Genomic DNA, 17,370 nt, shown 5'->3' with positions numbered 1-17,370 from the left:
GAGAGAGAGAGAGAGAGAGAGAGAGAGAGAGAGAGAGAGACAACAGGAATTTCTAGAAAACACAGTGGAAGGGGTGGGTAAATCTGGAGTAGAACACTGGGTGGAGTAGGGTTGAGGGGGATAGAAGTAAGGTAATATAAGAAGAGGTTTTATACTACGACAGCTGGGGATTCAGAATCACTGCATGGGGAGAATATGAGAAGGTGGGATTATGCTAATCATTAAGGAATAGAAAGCACTTTGTAAACCTTAAAGTGCTATGCCTATGCTAGTTATCATTATTATTATTTATAGCAGTAGGTGGAGAGAAATCTTTTGAGGGAGGCAGGTGATTAGGCTATTCAAGATCATCCTTTGATGTCCAGCCTTGTGACAGATGGTAATGTTGTGTCCTATGAGGCTCAGGAGACCCAACTCACAATAGCTAGGAGCAGGGAAAAAGATGGGCTAGGAGAGTCTGGACATGGAGTGGGAACTGGCAACTCAAGGTGGGGTCTGATCAGGGAATGTCCTTTGGAGCACTGGAGAAGGTTCTAGGGAGAAGACAGAAGACAGAGGCAAGTGGCCTGGATCAGGCACTGATACAGGATAACCAGTGGGGCAGCGTCAGCTGGAGATTAATAGGAATAGAGATATTAGTGGCTATATAGCTCTGCAACATTGGGGATATGAGGCGCCTCTCCTTATCCATGCCGTGTCCTTGTTTTCACTATTTGTGCGCCTTTCTTATTGCAATTTCTATTTGAGTTTTCTCTCCTTGATGTTACTAGGTGTGTGTGGGAGAGTAACATCCCAACGTTAGTCATAGTCATAGATTAAATCTATGAGCTGAAAGGGAACCTTATCATGAAATAGATGAGGAAACTGAGGCACTGACAAGTGCCAACCTCATACATCTAGTAAGTGTAGAGGTGAGATTGGAGGCCAGGCCTCCCTGATTCTAAGTGCAGTGCTCTATTCACTACCCCCAAGTTGTTTATGGGAAAGACATTTTGTTGATATTTTGCTTACCATACTATTTCAATAAATGCCTTTGCTTTGGACCATTTGTGTCTTCTGGTTGGATTTTGAAGGTAATAATAATAATAGCTAACATTTATATAGCAATTTAAAGTTTCTGAAGCTATGTATTATATATACATATTTTATACATATGTATACATACATAATATCATTTGATCAATGGAGGCTCATGAAATAGTTTTATGGATTCAAATGCACATAGTACTTTGAATCTGGCATAGATGTCCCCTGGGGAAACCCTTCATGTGAGTTAGAGGGGGTACTGGGGTTGATGCATATATAAACATATACATATATCTGTATATATAGGTCCTAATTATTGCAAATAACAAATCCTGTTGAAGTGGTTTTATTATTCAAATTTGAATGGCACATTTTCGTTGGGTTAGAACCATTTACTATATTTTACATAATTATAACATTGGACCACTTCAGGGAATTCATTATTCACACTAATTGGGACCTAGTTGTACAAAATAAATACAAAGGTAGTTGTTGTGTGTGGAATGGTGGAAGGCATTAGCAGATGGGGAAATCTGAAAAAGTTTCAATTAAAAGACCAAACCTGATCTGTTTCTGGAAAGACTGTATTCTAGGCATGAGGAATAGTCAATGCAAACATACAAATATTCCAGGAGTGTGAGAAACAGTTTGGCTGAACCATACTGCAGGAAGAAGAGGGGAAGGGAAGAGAATGAGCATTTATTAAGCACCTACTATGTGCCCAGCACTGTGCTAAGTGCTTTACAAAAATTATTTCATTTGATCCTCACAACAACTCTGGGAGGTAAGCGCTACTATTATCCCCATTTTACAGTTAAGGAAACAGAGGCAGACAAAGGTTAAGTTACTTGTCCAGGGTCCCAAAGCTAGTAAGTATCTGAAATAATGAATTCAGGTCTTCCTTATTCCAGGCCCAGTGTTTTATCCACTGTGCCACCTAACAGCCTCTAGGAAGAGGAATAATGTGTAAAAAGACTGAAAAGATTAATTGGACATTTAGTATGTACAGGACCCTGGAGGAAAATGTAAATGTGAAATCGGTGGCTGGGCACGGTGGTCCATGCCTCTAAACTCTGCTGCTAGGGAGGTTAAGGATGGTGGATTGCTTGAGCTCAAGGGTTCTGAGCTACAATGGGCTAAAGCAGATTGAACGCCCATACTAACTCCAGCACCAGTATGGTGAGCCCCCAAAAATTGGGGACCACAAACTGTGTAAGTAGGAGCAAACTAGCTTGTAACCGTGGGCAAGTCATTTAGCCACGTTACCTAGTCAAAAAGCAAAAAATAAAAAAAAAAATTTAAAAAAAAGAGGAGCAAACTGAGCCAGGTTAGAAATGAGGTGGATCAAAATCCCAATGCTGATCATCATTGTGCTTGAGCCTATGAATAATCTTAGCACTTTCAGTCTGGGTGAGATAGGAAGACCATTCAGAGACGGGGTGGGGGGGGGGAGAGAGAGAGAGAGAGAGAGAGAGATTAGACACAGTCAATGCCCTCAAGGTACCTGAAGAATCATTAGAGTTATGCTCCCCAAGAATAATGCAAAAGGGAACACTGCTATTTAGAGACAGTTGTGACTAGGGTAGACCAGCTGGTAGCGCTGACTCTCCTTCTATAGCTAGAAACAACAAAGCTTAGAATCTAATTAGTAAAAAGAATTAGTTATAATAGAAAGCTACCAGGTTGAAAGCCCCTCAAACATACACACACAATACCCCATACAAACTCTTTTTCCTCACCCTACCATGTCATAGAGTGTCTGCCCATGGAGGCTGGGGTCCCTGGGTTTCCATCTTCCCCAATCCCCTCAACTAAATTCGTCTTAAGTTTATTTGAAAAAACAACAACGGGCAGCTAGGTGGCACAGTGGATACAGCACGGGCCCTGAAGTCAGGAGAACCTGAGTTCAAATCCAGCCTCAGACCAAATACTTGACACTTACTAGCTGTGTGACCCTGGGCAAGTCACTTAACACCAATTGCCAAAAAAAAAAATACTTAAAAAAAACAACAACAACAAAACAAAACCCAGGGATTTGAAGGCATTTGCTTCACGCCCTGGGCTTGTCCTAGGTGCAAAAAAAAAAAAAAATGTGCTACTTTGGGCTGTCAAGAGGGCTATGTGGTTAAACATATCCAAAGATCACAGCACTCTTGTACTCAGAAAGAACAGTCTCTTATCAGTTCCTAAAACTCTAATTGTAAGAATATGTTTTTTTAAAAAAGGTTAGAAACTAGAAATAGAAGATTATTTCCCCTACAATAGCTGGAAGTAGAAGAGTAAAAAGAAAAGGGTTAAAGTTCATGTGAAGAAGACCTGGGGGCTTTAGTGGACGACAAACTCAATATGAGTCAATATTGCTGTTGGCCAGGCCAGCCAGAGAAGATTATTGGATCAGAGGCTGCATTAATAGAAGTATGGGAAAATGATAGTCTAGCTATATTCGGCTTGGTCGGACTACATCTGAGATATTCTAAATTGAGTCACGTTTTAGGAAAGTCATTGACAAGCTAGAACATGTCCAGAGGAGGTTGATCAGATTGGTGATGGGACTTAATCATCATGCTATACAATGACAAAAATGAAGGAAGTGATAGTGTTTAGTAGAGAGAAAAGACTTAGGGGTAATGTGATACTATGAACCTATATTTGTTTTCAATTATTTGAAAGATTGCCATGTAGAAAAGGGCAGTTAAGTGCCACAGTGCCAGGCCTAGAGTTGGGAAGACTTATCCTCCTGAGTTCAAATCTGGCCTTAGATACTTCCTAGCTGTATGACCCTAGGCAAGTCATTAACCCTGTTTGCCTCAGTTTCCTCATCTGTAAAATGAGCTGGAGGAGCAAGTGGCAAACCACTCCGGTATCTTTGCCAAGAAAACCCCAAGTGGGGTCACGAAGAGTCAGAGCAACTGAAAATGACTGAACAGCAACATGTAGAAAAGGGATTGTTATTGGCCTTAAAGCAGTAATTTCTGAAGGAAAAAATACATTATTTCATTTTCTTTCCATTCAATTCAATAAGATTTTATTAAGCAATAGTGCCCTCTGGGCTCGCTGCTCCAACCTACACGCATATGTTGAGGATCCCAGAAAGTGGCTGCTGACTACTTCTCCCATCAAGAGTCTGGGGCAACCCTGAAAGGTTGAGCTTCTAGTACTGCCATTCACAATCTCTTACCAGTGATTGATTATCAGTCAGTAACTTCAATTACCTTTTAGAAAAGGGTATTTAATGAGAAAGCATAACAACTACAGTAATTTGCAAAAACAATTGCCCCAAACTGAAAGCACATTCTACCCCTGGACGTATGGGTCCCTAGGGTGAGTAGGTTCAAACTAGAGTGGCCAGAAGGTAAACTCATAATTCCTATTTACTGGAAATCTTTTCTGTGGAGTCATGAAGTTGCCCTTAGGGGTAACAATCTGCTAGGCTGTGAAGATCAGTGCCTTGGCATATACTTCTCAGGGTTATTTTCAGTTATCTCCTGATTTCTAAGGCTATTTCCAATAACTCCAGTGGACTCTGCCAATGATTCCACTCACCGGTTGGACATCCAATTGTCTCTCAGGATCTCCTGACCTCAAATGATCACCTAGGATGGGAGTGGGGAGAAGATAGAAGGGAAAACTATTTTTAACTACCATTCCATTTCCTTTTTTAAAATTCTGAACTTTAAAAAAAACGGAAGCATTTCCATAACATAATAGAATAGAAAAAAGGGGATTGCACATGAAACTGCAAGTCTACTATGTACAACTTGCTTTTCCTTTTAAATATATAATAAAGTTATCATGTAACTTTTTTTCCCTTCCCCCTCACCCTAGAAATGGCCACCATTAAACACAAATATGTGTATGTATGTGTGTGTGTGTATAAAACCATGTTATGCATATTTCTATTTATCAGTTCTTTCTTTGGATGCAGATAGCATCTTCTTTCATAAGTCCTTTGTAGTTAGTTTGGATTTTTATCATAGTCAGAATAACTGGTTGCCCAAAGTTCTTCTTAAAACAATATTCTTGTTTGCTACATTCTACTTCAAGGGCTTAGCTAGAGCTCTGCTACCACTAAACTGGCCTGTCACTGGAAGATGAGATTCTGAACTGCCCTGCTATTTTATCCAAGCAGCAGAGATTTGATCCATATTTTGTTGCATTTTAGCTTCAGAGACGATACTGAGTGCACAATCATCTGCAAGGAGGAGAGTGAAGATAGAGTAGGGATAAATAAATGGTGGAACAGCAAACCTAGAGTTATAAGGGGTCACCATGAATATGGAGAATAGGTTTAGAAGAAGCAAGGCAAGCATGGAAGGATAGGAGATCATGATCAAAGAGAGTTAAAAGAGATCTTCATGACCCTCTAGTTCAACCCCTTCATTTTACAGATGAAGAAACTGAGGACTTGCCTAGTGTCACATAAATAATCAGAGCCAGAGTTGAGCATTGAACCGAGCTCTTCTTACTCCAAAGAGTACTTCAAATACTCCAAGGAATACTTCAAACACTCCAAGGAGTATTTCAGTACTCTTTCAACCCAATCCCACTTCTTCATTTTCTCCCCCAAAGACTCAAAGGAAGGCATAGGAAACAGATTTATCAAATTTGCAAATGACCCAATGCTGGAAGGAACATTAGATGTGGTCATCAACAGCCAAAAAATACTTATGAGCTAGAATAATGAGCTAAATATAATGAGATGAAATGTAATAAGGTTAAATATAAATTTCTATTATTTGTTTTTTTAAAAGATCAACTTCACAAGTACAGTACAGGGGAGGCATGACAAGACAATATTTTTTGTGAAAAAAAATATCTTGGGGTTCTAGTGGACTGCAATCTCAGCATGAATAAACAGTAACATGACAGCCCCAAATTCCAATAATATCCTAAGTTTCATTAAGAGAGGCACTGTGTTTTAAAATGATGAATAGAAAGATAGATGATAGATAGAGATGTGATAAAGAGGGAGACAGACAGATAGATGACAGAGAAGGAGACAGATAAATAGGTATGTTGTTATTGTTGTTCAGTCACATCCAACTCTTCATGACCCCAAGGACTTGTCCATGAGGTTTTTTTGGCAAAGAAAACCATTTCCTTATCCATTGTGTCTCCATTTTATAGATAAGGAACTGAGACAAATAGGGGTTAAGTGACTTGCCTAGGGTCACACAGCTAGTAAGTGTCTGAGGCTGGATCTGAACTCAGATCTTCCTGACTTCTGGCCCAGTGCTCTATCTACTGCACCAAGAAAGATAGATAGATATAAATAAATACATGATTAAATTTTAAAGAGCACAGTTCCAGCTCTCATGGAGCTTACATTCTATTAGTTGGTCAGATTTCAGTTTGGAATAAGTGTAGTATTAAAGAATCAACTCTGCATTTAGAGTAAGGGAATCTGGAACCTAATCTTGGCTCTTACTATTTATAACTGTGGGCAAGCCACTTAACTTCTCTTGCCTTAAAATCCTTATTTGTATAATAAGGAAGCTGGATTAGATCAGTGATTCTCCAACATTTTGATCCCAGAGCCCCTTTACACTCTTGAAAATTACTAAGGACTCCAAAGATTTTTCATTTATGTGGGTGATATCTACCAACATTTACTGTATCAGAAATGAAAACATCCAGCATTATTATGAATATAGTTTTGAATTTGAGGACCTCCCTGAAAGGTTCTTGGGGACCCCTAAGGATCCCTGAATCACACTTTGAGAACTGCTGGGTGAGATGATCTCTAAGGTCCCTTTCAATCCTAATTCGATGACCTTTTGAACTAAACACTGCAACTACTGCTCTTTCCAACTCTCAAATTTGTGATTCTGTGATACTTGAGGATGTTGTCGCAGAAATACCTTTTCAGGTTTGGGTTGAATAAGATGACCTTTTAGGACCCTTCAGACTCAAATTCTATGACTTTCATAGAAATGAAAACTCACCAAACTTTAACGTGAGAAAGGCCCTCAGAAACTGTCTAGTCCAACCTACACCTGAGCAAGAATCCTACTCAACAAGGTGTCATCCAGTCTTACCCTGGGCAAGGGGGATTTAATGATTATTGTCTCCAATTCTTTCCCAGACCTATGGTTCTCTGGCAGCAGGTTGAAAATTGATTCCAAAGAAATTGTTACTACTCTTGATGCCCCTTATCCTTAACCCAGCTTTACTTCTCCTCCCAGTGCTGCCCCAATCCCTTCCCCAATCTATAACAGGTAGGGCTCTGTGACTAGCATCTAGTCAAATCTAGGAGTCAGGACCCTGAGCATGTATGTGTCTATCACTCAAACACTCAACCCTACCCATTATATTCCACACCAAACACCAGCGGGCCCTCTCTTGGGTTCATCAAATTCCTTGTGCCACCCTCAAGCTGCTGCTTACCCCTTGGCTCTGCCTCTTTGTAGAGGGTAGTGCTCTTCTCCCCTTGGTCTAGGCCCTAGACTCTAGGGGATTGGGTCTGCATTATCTGTTTTAAATCTTAGGGCTTGACCCTACTTGCCAAGGAAAACTCCAGCTCTTTATCTTGAACCTATTAGATTTCACTGAAGGTCATTTGCAAGACATGGTAGATGGTAGATAACTCTGTAATCAGAATAGTAGTAATCAAAGCAGATTGATACAACCCCACCCATCAAGTTCAGACCCAGAAACTGCCTTTTGGTTGTGGCCAAAGGCACTTACCTAAAACTTTTGACCCATAAAAGCCCCCAGGATGGATAAACTGCATTTCCACTCCTGGACGTGCACATCAGGCCTCTTTCTGTTCCATGAGAAGGAGGGGGACAAGAGCTCTTGACTGAGTTGCTTAGATCCCTTTCCATCCCTTCCTACGTATAAACTTCTTTGACCAATTAGAGCCATCCATAAGTGCCTGCAGGAACTGGTTGGTCTCTCTCCCAAAGAGGGCATGGGATATATATGCTCAGAATGGCATCTGGTATTAGCCTTGTTTCCAGGCTGCCTAATCTCTATATCCAATCTGTTTGGTGTCTGTAATCAAGTGCATTCATTTACTTGCTTCCCTGTTCTTTTAATATTAGACAAGTCTGAGGAAGCTTCACCCACCAAGAAACATATGCTGTCTACATATCATGGTTCCAGCAGGACGGCTAGAGAAAAGAAAAGCACAGGCCACCTCCCCTAGGGGGGCGCCTTCCAAGTTCCTAATCTTGGGGCAGCTAAATGGTGCAGTGGATAGAGCACTGGCCCTGGAGTCAGGAGGACCTGAGTTCAAATCTGACCTTGGACACTTGATACTTACTAGCTGTGTGACTCTGGGCAAATTACTTAACCCTGATTATCTCAGCAAAACCAAAAACAAACAACCAAGTCCCTAATCTCCACCTACACACTGTCTTTTTTTTTTCAATTGATTCCCTGTCTGTACCCCACTCAACCCCCTACCTTCCCCTGCCCAGCTTTGGGTGAGTAGGGCCTAGATCAGGGCTGGGGAACCTGCATCCTAGATGCTCTATTTCCATTTTACAATAGCTTTCAAAATTAAAGCCTTTTTTCTCATTCAGGAAATACATGGACAGGTGTGGTTAGTAACTGGAAAATAGAGTGGGTTGGGTAGACGACCTCAAAAATCCATCTCTAAATCTACTGCCCTGTAACAGTGAACCTATGACAGATGGAGCAGTTGTTACCAATGTCATGGGCTACAATAACAGTGAACCCAAGAGCTGACATCCCCTTCCAAACATTCTTATTTAAAATTCTTCAAACCTTTGAAACATCCGCCTCAGGGTTGCCCAGAAAGTTGGTCCTTGCTCTTTGCACGGACATTTTTACACCACATCCTGTTTGCTCAGGCTTTGGACTTGGGCAGCTGCCTCCTTAGCCGAAGGCTGCCTTTATGTTCACCACCAACAGCAGGGTTTTCTCTTTTCTTCTTTTTGGAGAATGCCTTTGACCACCTTTTTTGGGCATAGGAATAGAGACAGACCAAAGAAAAGCAACAAAGCAAATTAAAAGAACAATGGAGGGTTGGCCTTTGAAAACCCCCATAAAACGGGTTGGGCGCTGTAAAGAAGCCACTACTGTTTCTAAGTGTATTCAAAGTTTGTTTTGTTTCATTTGAAAGTTTGTTTGCTTTTTAATGACAAAGAAAACAAATGGGGCCAAGTCTTTAAGAAACAGGTGACCTGCCAGCCATTCTGGAAAGCATTTTTAAACTATGCCCCAAAAGTTACTAAACTGTGCATGCCCTTTGGCCCAGCAATACTACTGCTAGGCCTATACTCTAAAGGGATCAAAGAAAGAGGAAAAAGGACCCATATACATAAAAATATTTATAGCAGCTTTTTTACATAGGAGTCAAAAATTGAAAATTAAGGAGGGGCAGCTAGGTGGCACACCTAGCACTGGCCCTGAAGTCAGGAGGACCTGAGTTCAAATTCGGCCTCATACCAAATAGTTGACACTTACTAGCTGTGTGACCCTGGGCAAGTCACTTAACCCCAATTGCCCCCCCAAAAATTTTTTTTTAATTGGAAATTAAGAAGCAGTCCTCCTATTGGGAAATGGTCAAACATTGGGAAATGATCTAGGAATATAATCAAATATTATTGTATCATCTGACAAAATGGACAGTTTCAGAGAACACTGGGAAGATCTCTATGAATTGACACAGAGGGAAATGAGCAGAAATAGAAGAACAATTTATACATTAACAACATTGTGCAACTTTGACAAACTTTAGAACTTTGGCCGACACAATAATAAAACACAAATCCAAAGGAATGAAGATGAAACGTGCCACTCACCTTCCAGAGAGGTGAAAATGCAGGAAGAAAAGTACATTTTCAGGCATGGTCAATGCAGACATTGGTTTCACTAGTCTATGAATGCTTATGATAAGGGTTTTGCTTTTATTTTTTGCTCTCTCTCCTATTTTCTTTCTTTTTTTTTTTAGTTCAATGAGAGGAAGGAATGTGATAGATATAAATGCATGTAAAAATAAATTTTAAAATTCATTTTTAAAAAAGAAAACCTACCTATAAGATACAGGTTTAGCCCAAACTTCTAAGGGATGGAGTGCCATGTAGATATAGAACTCATGGGTTTTCCACTATATTACAAAAAAAAAAATCTATTACTGCCCCAAGTAGGAGCACTACATAGCCCAGGGAGGAGAAAGAGTGGATCCACCTAAGCATAAGCTGTTTTCCATTCAGAAGAATGGAAGGCAAGGTGGAAACAACTACAGAGGCTCATCCATTAGATCAGGCAGGCAGGCTCTCCCTAGGCACCCTAGCTTAAAAATCCAAAGATATTCTCAGCTAGCTCAATACCAAAAAAAAAAAAAAAAGGTAGACTTCTCATTTGTTGCCTGCATTAGTCTTTGTAATAGTCATTAGGTCCCTTTTGCCTCTGGTATAGATCTTAGCTGTGTTACACAGACGTGCCCTTCTCTGTCCTTTTTAGATCCTGTTTGAGCTGACTTGAAAGTCCCTTCTTTCTTTAATGTTCTATGTGTCCATGAGGTTTTCTGAGGTAGGCAAAGTCAATATAGCAGCAATTCAATTCAATCCATCAAATGGGCTGTGAAACAGGCTTGGTCCCCAGGAAAAAGCACTGAACTGGGAGTCCTGGGACCCAAGTTTGAAACCATCTCTGGCTGATACTTACCTGTGTGACCTAAGTCTCTTTGCTTGATTGAGCCTCAATTTCCTCTTCTGGCAAGTGAAGGAGTTGGACTAAAGGACCACTACAGTCTCTTCGAGCTCTTGATCAATGAACTTATGATCCTAGATGTCTTCTGGGTGCAAAGTGCTGAAGATAGGAAAAGGGGAAAAAATAACATTGTCATCAAGGAACTTATAAAAAGAAGAGAGAAATGACGAAGAGAAAATTAATAGCTAAATATAGCCAGAGACGATGCAAAGAGTCTGGAACGTCTCTTAGTGGAGAAAAAGTGTTGTATAAAAGCATAGTAGAGCTGTTAACAGTCAAGTAGTGAGAAGAGCATGCAATTTATAATGTACTTATAAGTTTTATTTTCTTGTAATCTTTGTCTAACGCAGGTATTAGGTTGCTTATTAGTAGAAAGTAGAAGTTAAAGCTTTATGTCCTGCTAAGCTAATAATGAAATTAGTTTACATTAATAGTAATATATCGTCCAGATCATGGTAAATAACAGTCTCAATGATTTTAATACTGGTCAAATTATATATGAAGGAATTTGTTCAATTCTCAACTGCATATTTTAAGGGGGACATAGAAAATTAGAGTGTCCAGAGGAGTGCAATGAAGCTCAAGAGTGTCCTGTAAAGTAAACCATCCATCTAATGCAGCAAATGGTTGAAGGAATTGGGGGTGTTTAACCTTGAGAAAATGTTGACACAGAAGGGGATGGTAGAGAGGGGGACATGATTACTGTCTTCAAGTATTTGAAGGTTGGGCACATAGAAGAGGGAAAAGACATATTCTGTTTTGTTCCAAGGGGCAGAACTAGGATTAATGAGTGAAAGTTATAGTGAAGCTTAGTTTTGATTCAACAAAAGAAAATTCTAACAATTGAAGTTGTCCAACAAGGGAATGGTGTTAGGGAAGATGAGGCAAGATTAAGTACACATGGACAAGGGTAATAAAGGACATGATGATTTAAGGCGAAAGGGAGGTATAGGTTGAGGAAAAGAGGAAGAGGAGAAGGAAAGAGCCTAGAAAAAGGTTTAAAATAAAAAGTAATTTGTACCCAAGAGATCTAAGATTCCATAGTGCACAGTAGGAGGGAATTGTATCCAAAAGCAATTAAACAAGGGTGGGACAGATATGAGGGTCAGGGTTAGGTAGATATGAAAGTACATTTTAAATATGCTTTGATGGATCATTTACAGGAGAACAAATTGCACAGATGAATTGGTTTCAGTATTAATGGAAATGATGAGGTCACAGATCCATGAAACCACTGGTGCATTTTAAAAGTGAAAAGTATTATTACTAGTGACATGAGCAATGATATCTGCTATTATTGTTATAATTGCCTCTAAATTTACATGTTTCCTAAACTCAGATGGACACATTCTCAGAGCCAGAGAATGGCTGAAATCCCCTGAGCACTTTAGGCGATGCAAATATATACTTGCAGCTTGACCTAACTACTGGCCAAGAGCAGATGATTTAGAAAAAGAATTCTCTGTCTCCAAAATTACCACTCTGATTGAAAGTTGTTATTTTGAGCCATGAACTCTTTCAACTCTTTTAAAAAAATGTAAATCTTTCCATTTCTCTAGCATTTGAGAGTTTCCAAGTTCTTCTTCCTGCATTGTTCTCATTTGACCTTCGCAATCATCCTGTGATATGGGCAGGACAAGCATCATTACCTCCATTTACATTATCATTGTTAATAACAATAGTTCAGCACCTTCTAAGTGTAGCATGCTGTTTCCTTTACTGAATATAGGTTGTTGGACAAAGCATGACACAGAGATTGAGAAACTTCATGAATTAATTTTATTTAAAGGGGTTAGTATATGCCTGTTAAAGAAAAATATCAGCATCACCAAGAGGCAGAATGGCATAGTGGATAGAGAGCAGACCTTAGATCCAGCAAGACCTGGGTTCTAGTTTTACTCTAACACCTACTGGATATATGACTTGGAAAGATCCATTTTCTAGACAACTCGTTAAGATTTTCAAGTTGCAGCAAAGACGCCAATCTGCATTGGTAAAGAGATTTTCATCATCTGTACCAATAGGGAAACCACACAACAAGTCCCTGGAATGAGTGTTAATCTAATAATATTTTTAAACTCAAATTCTCTCTTCTCCTTAGCAGCCTTGGTACACAGTATCTTTATGGGGAAGAGTTTTATTTTAATTCAAACATCTTCAATTCCAAAGGCAAAATGGGAGGAGTGGGCAGAGAGCTGGCCTCTGAGTCAGAAAAACCTGGCTACCTCTGACACTAACTAGCCATGTGACCCTGAGTAAGTCACTTTATCTTGCAATGACTCCTGGCAATGATGTAAGACTCCGAGTCTTGCAGAGCGGGAATCAATGTGCATTGGTAGAGAAAGTAACTCATGGGGTACTACCTGCTCTGATGAAATCATATTTCTGGTCCCCCCGCAAAAAGGAACAAAATAATCATATGAGTATCCTGCCTTAAGGCTTGCAAAGTGCTTTCCTCATAACAACCCTGTGCACATATTATCCTTACTTTATATTTGGGGAAACTGAGGCTCAGAAAGGTGAAGGGACTTACATATGTGTATATAGTTTGTACCAGACCTGGAACTGGACCTAAAACCCAGGTCTCCTGACTGCAAAACTAGGGCTCTTTCTAATACACCATACTACCTATGACTTTTTCCCTTGTTTATTCCTAAAATAAATCCAAAATCAACTTACTTATAATAACAACTAATATCTATATGGTAATAATACTTTAAGATTTGCAAAGCACTTTTCATACATTACTCATGTGATTCTCTCAACAGCCCCGTGAAGTAGAAGTTATTATTATCTCCATTTTACAGACAAGGAACCTGAGAATTGTAGATGTTGAATGATTTGCCCAGAATCACACAACTGAGTGAGTCTTCCTGAATCCAGGTCCAGCATTCTATCCACTATATTACCACTGCTTCTATTTTCAAAGTTGATTTAATAAAATCTATATGTAAATGGGGGAGGATGAATTTGGTTCTCCCTCTCCTTGGTGTAACCATAGACTGCAAAGAGCAAAAGCAAAGACAAAAAAATGTTAATGTGTTAATGAAGTACAACTGTTAATACCTTGTCATATCCCTCTAGGAAATAAGAAACTTTCTCCTTGATGAAATTAGAAAGATTAGCCCTGTCATCACTTTAGTTTTCATTCTCCAGGAATGCCTCTACTATGCCTTGGCTCCCTTCCCACTCTGCCCATGTAGATCCATTGGCTAGTTCCTCTTCGAACCTCCATTTTGGGAAAGGACCCCAGACCAGCAATTTCTCAATCTCCAGACTTAGCCCCTATTCCCAGGCCTAAGTACCTCCTCACTCTTACTACAAGCCTTTCAGCTCCCCTTTTATGTGTTTCTTCCTCCATTAGAATGTAAGCTCCTTGAGGGCAGAGATTGTCTCTTTTTGTTTTTATTTGTATCCCCAATGCTTAGCACAGTTCCCGGCACATAGTAAGCATGTAATAAGTGATTGTCAATTGACATTAGAAGAAGCATGAAGGAGATTTCCTTGATTTAATTGGAAGAGACGATGCTATTGGCTGGATGAAAATTTGCCAAATCCATGATGGCCTTTAAAAAGTTGAGCTCATTTTTTTGTGGCGGCAAAGAATTGGGGATGTCCATCAATTGGGGAATGGCTGAACAAGCTGTGGTATATGAATGTGATGGAAAACTATTGTTCTATAAGAAATAATGAGCAGGCAGATTTCAGAAAAACCTGGAAAGACTTACATGAACTGATACAAAGTAAAGTGAGCAGAACCAGGAGGTCATTGTACACAGTAATGGCAACATTGTGGGATGACCAACTTTGATAGACAGCTTTTCTCAGCCATACAATGATCCAAGACAATTCCAAAAGACTGATGGAAGGGGCAGCTAGGTGGTGCAATGGATAGAGCACCGGCCCTGGATTCAGGAGGACCTGAGTTCAAATCCAGCCTCAGACACATAACACTTACTAACTGTGTGACCCTGGGCAAGTCACTTAACCCCATTGCCTAACCAAAAAAAAAATACAAAGACAAAAGACTGATGGAAAATGCTGTCCACATACAGAGAAAGAACTATGATTTCTGAATGCAGATCAAAGCATACTATTTTCTCTCTCTTTTTTTTCTCTTTCTTGTCATTTTTCTCTTTTGCTCTGATTCTTCTTTCATAACATGACTAATGTGGAAATATGTTTAATATGATTGTACATGTATAGCCTATATCAGATTGCATGGTGTCTTAGGGAGGGAGGGGGAAAATTTGGAATTCAAAATCTCATAAAAGTGAATGTAGAAAACTAAAAATAAATAAATATTTTTAAAAGAAAAAAAAGTTGAGCTCCGTGGCTCTAGAGTCAGTCCAGGTAGAAGTGAGCAGTCAAACAAGGAGGGAAGAGAGAGAAGACTCATCTTCCTGAGTTCAAATCTGCCCTCAGACATTTACTAGCTGTGTGACACTGGCCAAGTCTCTTAACCCTGTTTGCCTCAGTTTCCTCATCTATAAAATGAGCTGGAGAAGGAAATGGCAAACCACTCCAGCATCTTTGCCAAAAACACAAAAAAACAAATGGAGTCACAAAGAGTCAGACAACTGAAAAATGACTGAACACCAACAACAACATCTGCGGGGAGGGGTGGCAGAAAAGGAGGGAATTTCTTTTCCTCCTCTCACCATAGGCCACAGTGTCTTGCACTGGAGCTCTTTGCTCAGAAGAACTTCATCCAGCAGAGAATAAACAGTTTCGAGTCTCAAAGTTTGACTTGATTTTCAGGGCTAGTTCAGTCTTAAGTCTATTAATGGCTGTGTTCTTTGCTACTATGGGTAGTAATCCTAAATGCTATTTCCTGCCTCAGGAGACAGACTCTCTGCCTTTGTGTCTATCTGAAGAGTGTGTGTCTGTTCTATGAAGTTACTTTGAGACCCTTTAAACTGTTCCTGTCTGGATGCAATTTTTCCTCCTGAGCATATAGGTCCAATGCAGAAGATCCCTGAGAACCAGAACCAAACTCATTCACCAAGGGGGAAGCAGTGTGAGGACTCCAGGAAGAGAGAAAGAACTTTGAGGCCCTTCAGTACCAGAGCCAGAAGGTTCCATGGCCACACAAGTACCCTTCATGCTTGCCTCACTACTAGTTTATTCTGTTTGTGCTCACTCTTCCCATGGTTGCTATATGTACTCATGGGAGAGTATGGCCCAAATTTATGTTGGAAAGTGTTTTGTAGGTATTCTTCTTTGTTTATCATCTTAGCAAATACCATTGCTTTGAGCTAACTTTATCTACCGACTGACCATTAATGGGAAGTCCACCAGTTGGGGCTTATAAGCTGTAGTTTTAGCAATGTAAACCCACAGGGTGCCCTAGGCAGCAGCCACTCTGGGGGGACCTACCTCTCAAGTTTTAGTGTGAGTTGGGGGGAAGGGTAGCTCTCATAGGGGAAGTCATATAAATTAACATTTCCCTTTAAACTAAACACATGAAGCTGTTTTCTTCATCAGAAGATCAAATTTAAGTGCCAGTGTATCAAAGGATGTAAAGGATTTCCCACTTTGAGTCTGCCTAATTCTTTTTTTTTTCTCTTTAGGCAATTGGGGTTAAGTGACTTACCCAGGGTCACACAGCTAGTAAGTGTCAAGTGTTTGGTCTGAGGCCAAATTTGAACTCAGGTCCTCCTGACTTCAGGGCTGGTGCTCTATCCGCTGCACCACCTAGCTGCCCCTGAGTCTGCCTAATTCTTAAGAGAGTTTCCTAAAGCTTTCTGAATCTCCTCGGGGCCATGAGTGACCCTCAGTTCTCACCTTTTTTAGCCCCACCCATCTAAGGCTAGTCATAAGTTTCATAGGTGTAGCCTGCTTTGCCTTCACACCATTCACATATGCACATATACATGCATGCATACATGCATGGATACATGTGTATGTATATACACATACATATATACCTATACTTATACATATACCTATACCTATACATACATACATACACACATGCATATATATACATCTATTATAACTATACCTATATGTATATACATACATGCATACATACATTTTATGTATATATCATACATATATATGCCTTGCAGATCTGGAGTATCATCTGGACAGATATACTATATAAATTGAGAATCAGAACTGTTCCTGCTGGCATGAGCCCATGAGCCAGGCAGATGGTACATTGATAGAGCATTGATCTTGGAGTCCAGAAGACATGAATTCAAATCCAGACTAGATGAACAAGTCACTTAACCTCTGTTTGCCTCAGTTTCCTCAACTGTAAAATGGGGATAACAACATCACCTACCTCACCTGGTTGTTGAAAGGACCAAATGAGATGATATTTGTAAAGTGCTTAGCACAGCTGCTGGTGTATAGTGGTACCATACAAATGTTTATTTCCTTGCCTTCCCCCATACTCTGGCCTGGAAAAAAGGTAACAAGTGATATTTGGGCTCCCTGACAGCCCTTCAGGCCTATCCCATCTCTACCTTCTCAGAGAGCTAGTGCCAAACACAGATAGTTACCTAGGCAAAAACCAGGCAAAGACTGGAGAACTGGTTCCCAGAAATGCATTTCTTCTTATTACATCATCTCTGAGCCAAGACAATCTATTACAAGACATCCAAATAGATTGGAGCCTTCTAGGTAGGTGAAACAGTTTTATGTTGCCTC

General features: G+C 40.0%; 1 protein-coding gene across 1 annotated transcript in view; it reads right to left on the bottom strand.

The window, feature by feature from the left end:
* The window catches only part of NINJ1 (ninjurin 1), a 74,714-nt gene extending 65,768 nt beyond the window's left edge, over positions 1 to 8,946 (bottom strand). Inside the window, exon 1 of the mRNA XM_027837159.1 lies at positions 8,761 to 8,946. Coding sequence (XP_027692960.1) covers positions 8,761 to 8,820 — 60 coding nt within the window. The 5' untranslated portion in view covers positions 8,821 to 8,946. The remainder of the gene's footprint in view (positions 1 to 8,760) is intronic.
* Between the last annotated feature and the right edge of the window lie 8,424 nt (positions 8,947 to 17,370).

Source organism: Vombatus ursinus, unplaced genomic scaffold (assembly GCF_900497805.2).
Source record: "Vombatus ursinus unplaced genomic scaffold, bare-nosed wombat genome assembly UNPS02014820.1, whole genome shotgun sequence".
Lineage (NCBI taxonomy): Eukaryota > Metazoa > Chordata > Mammalia > Diprotodontia > Vombatidae > Vombatus > Vombatus ursinus.
Note: the sequence above shows the minus strand (reverse complement) of the source record. Positions and strands in the feature narration are given on the sequence as shown.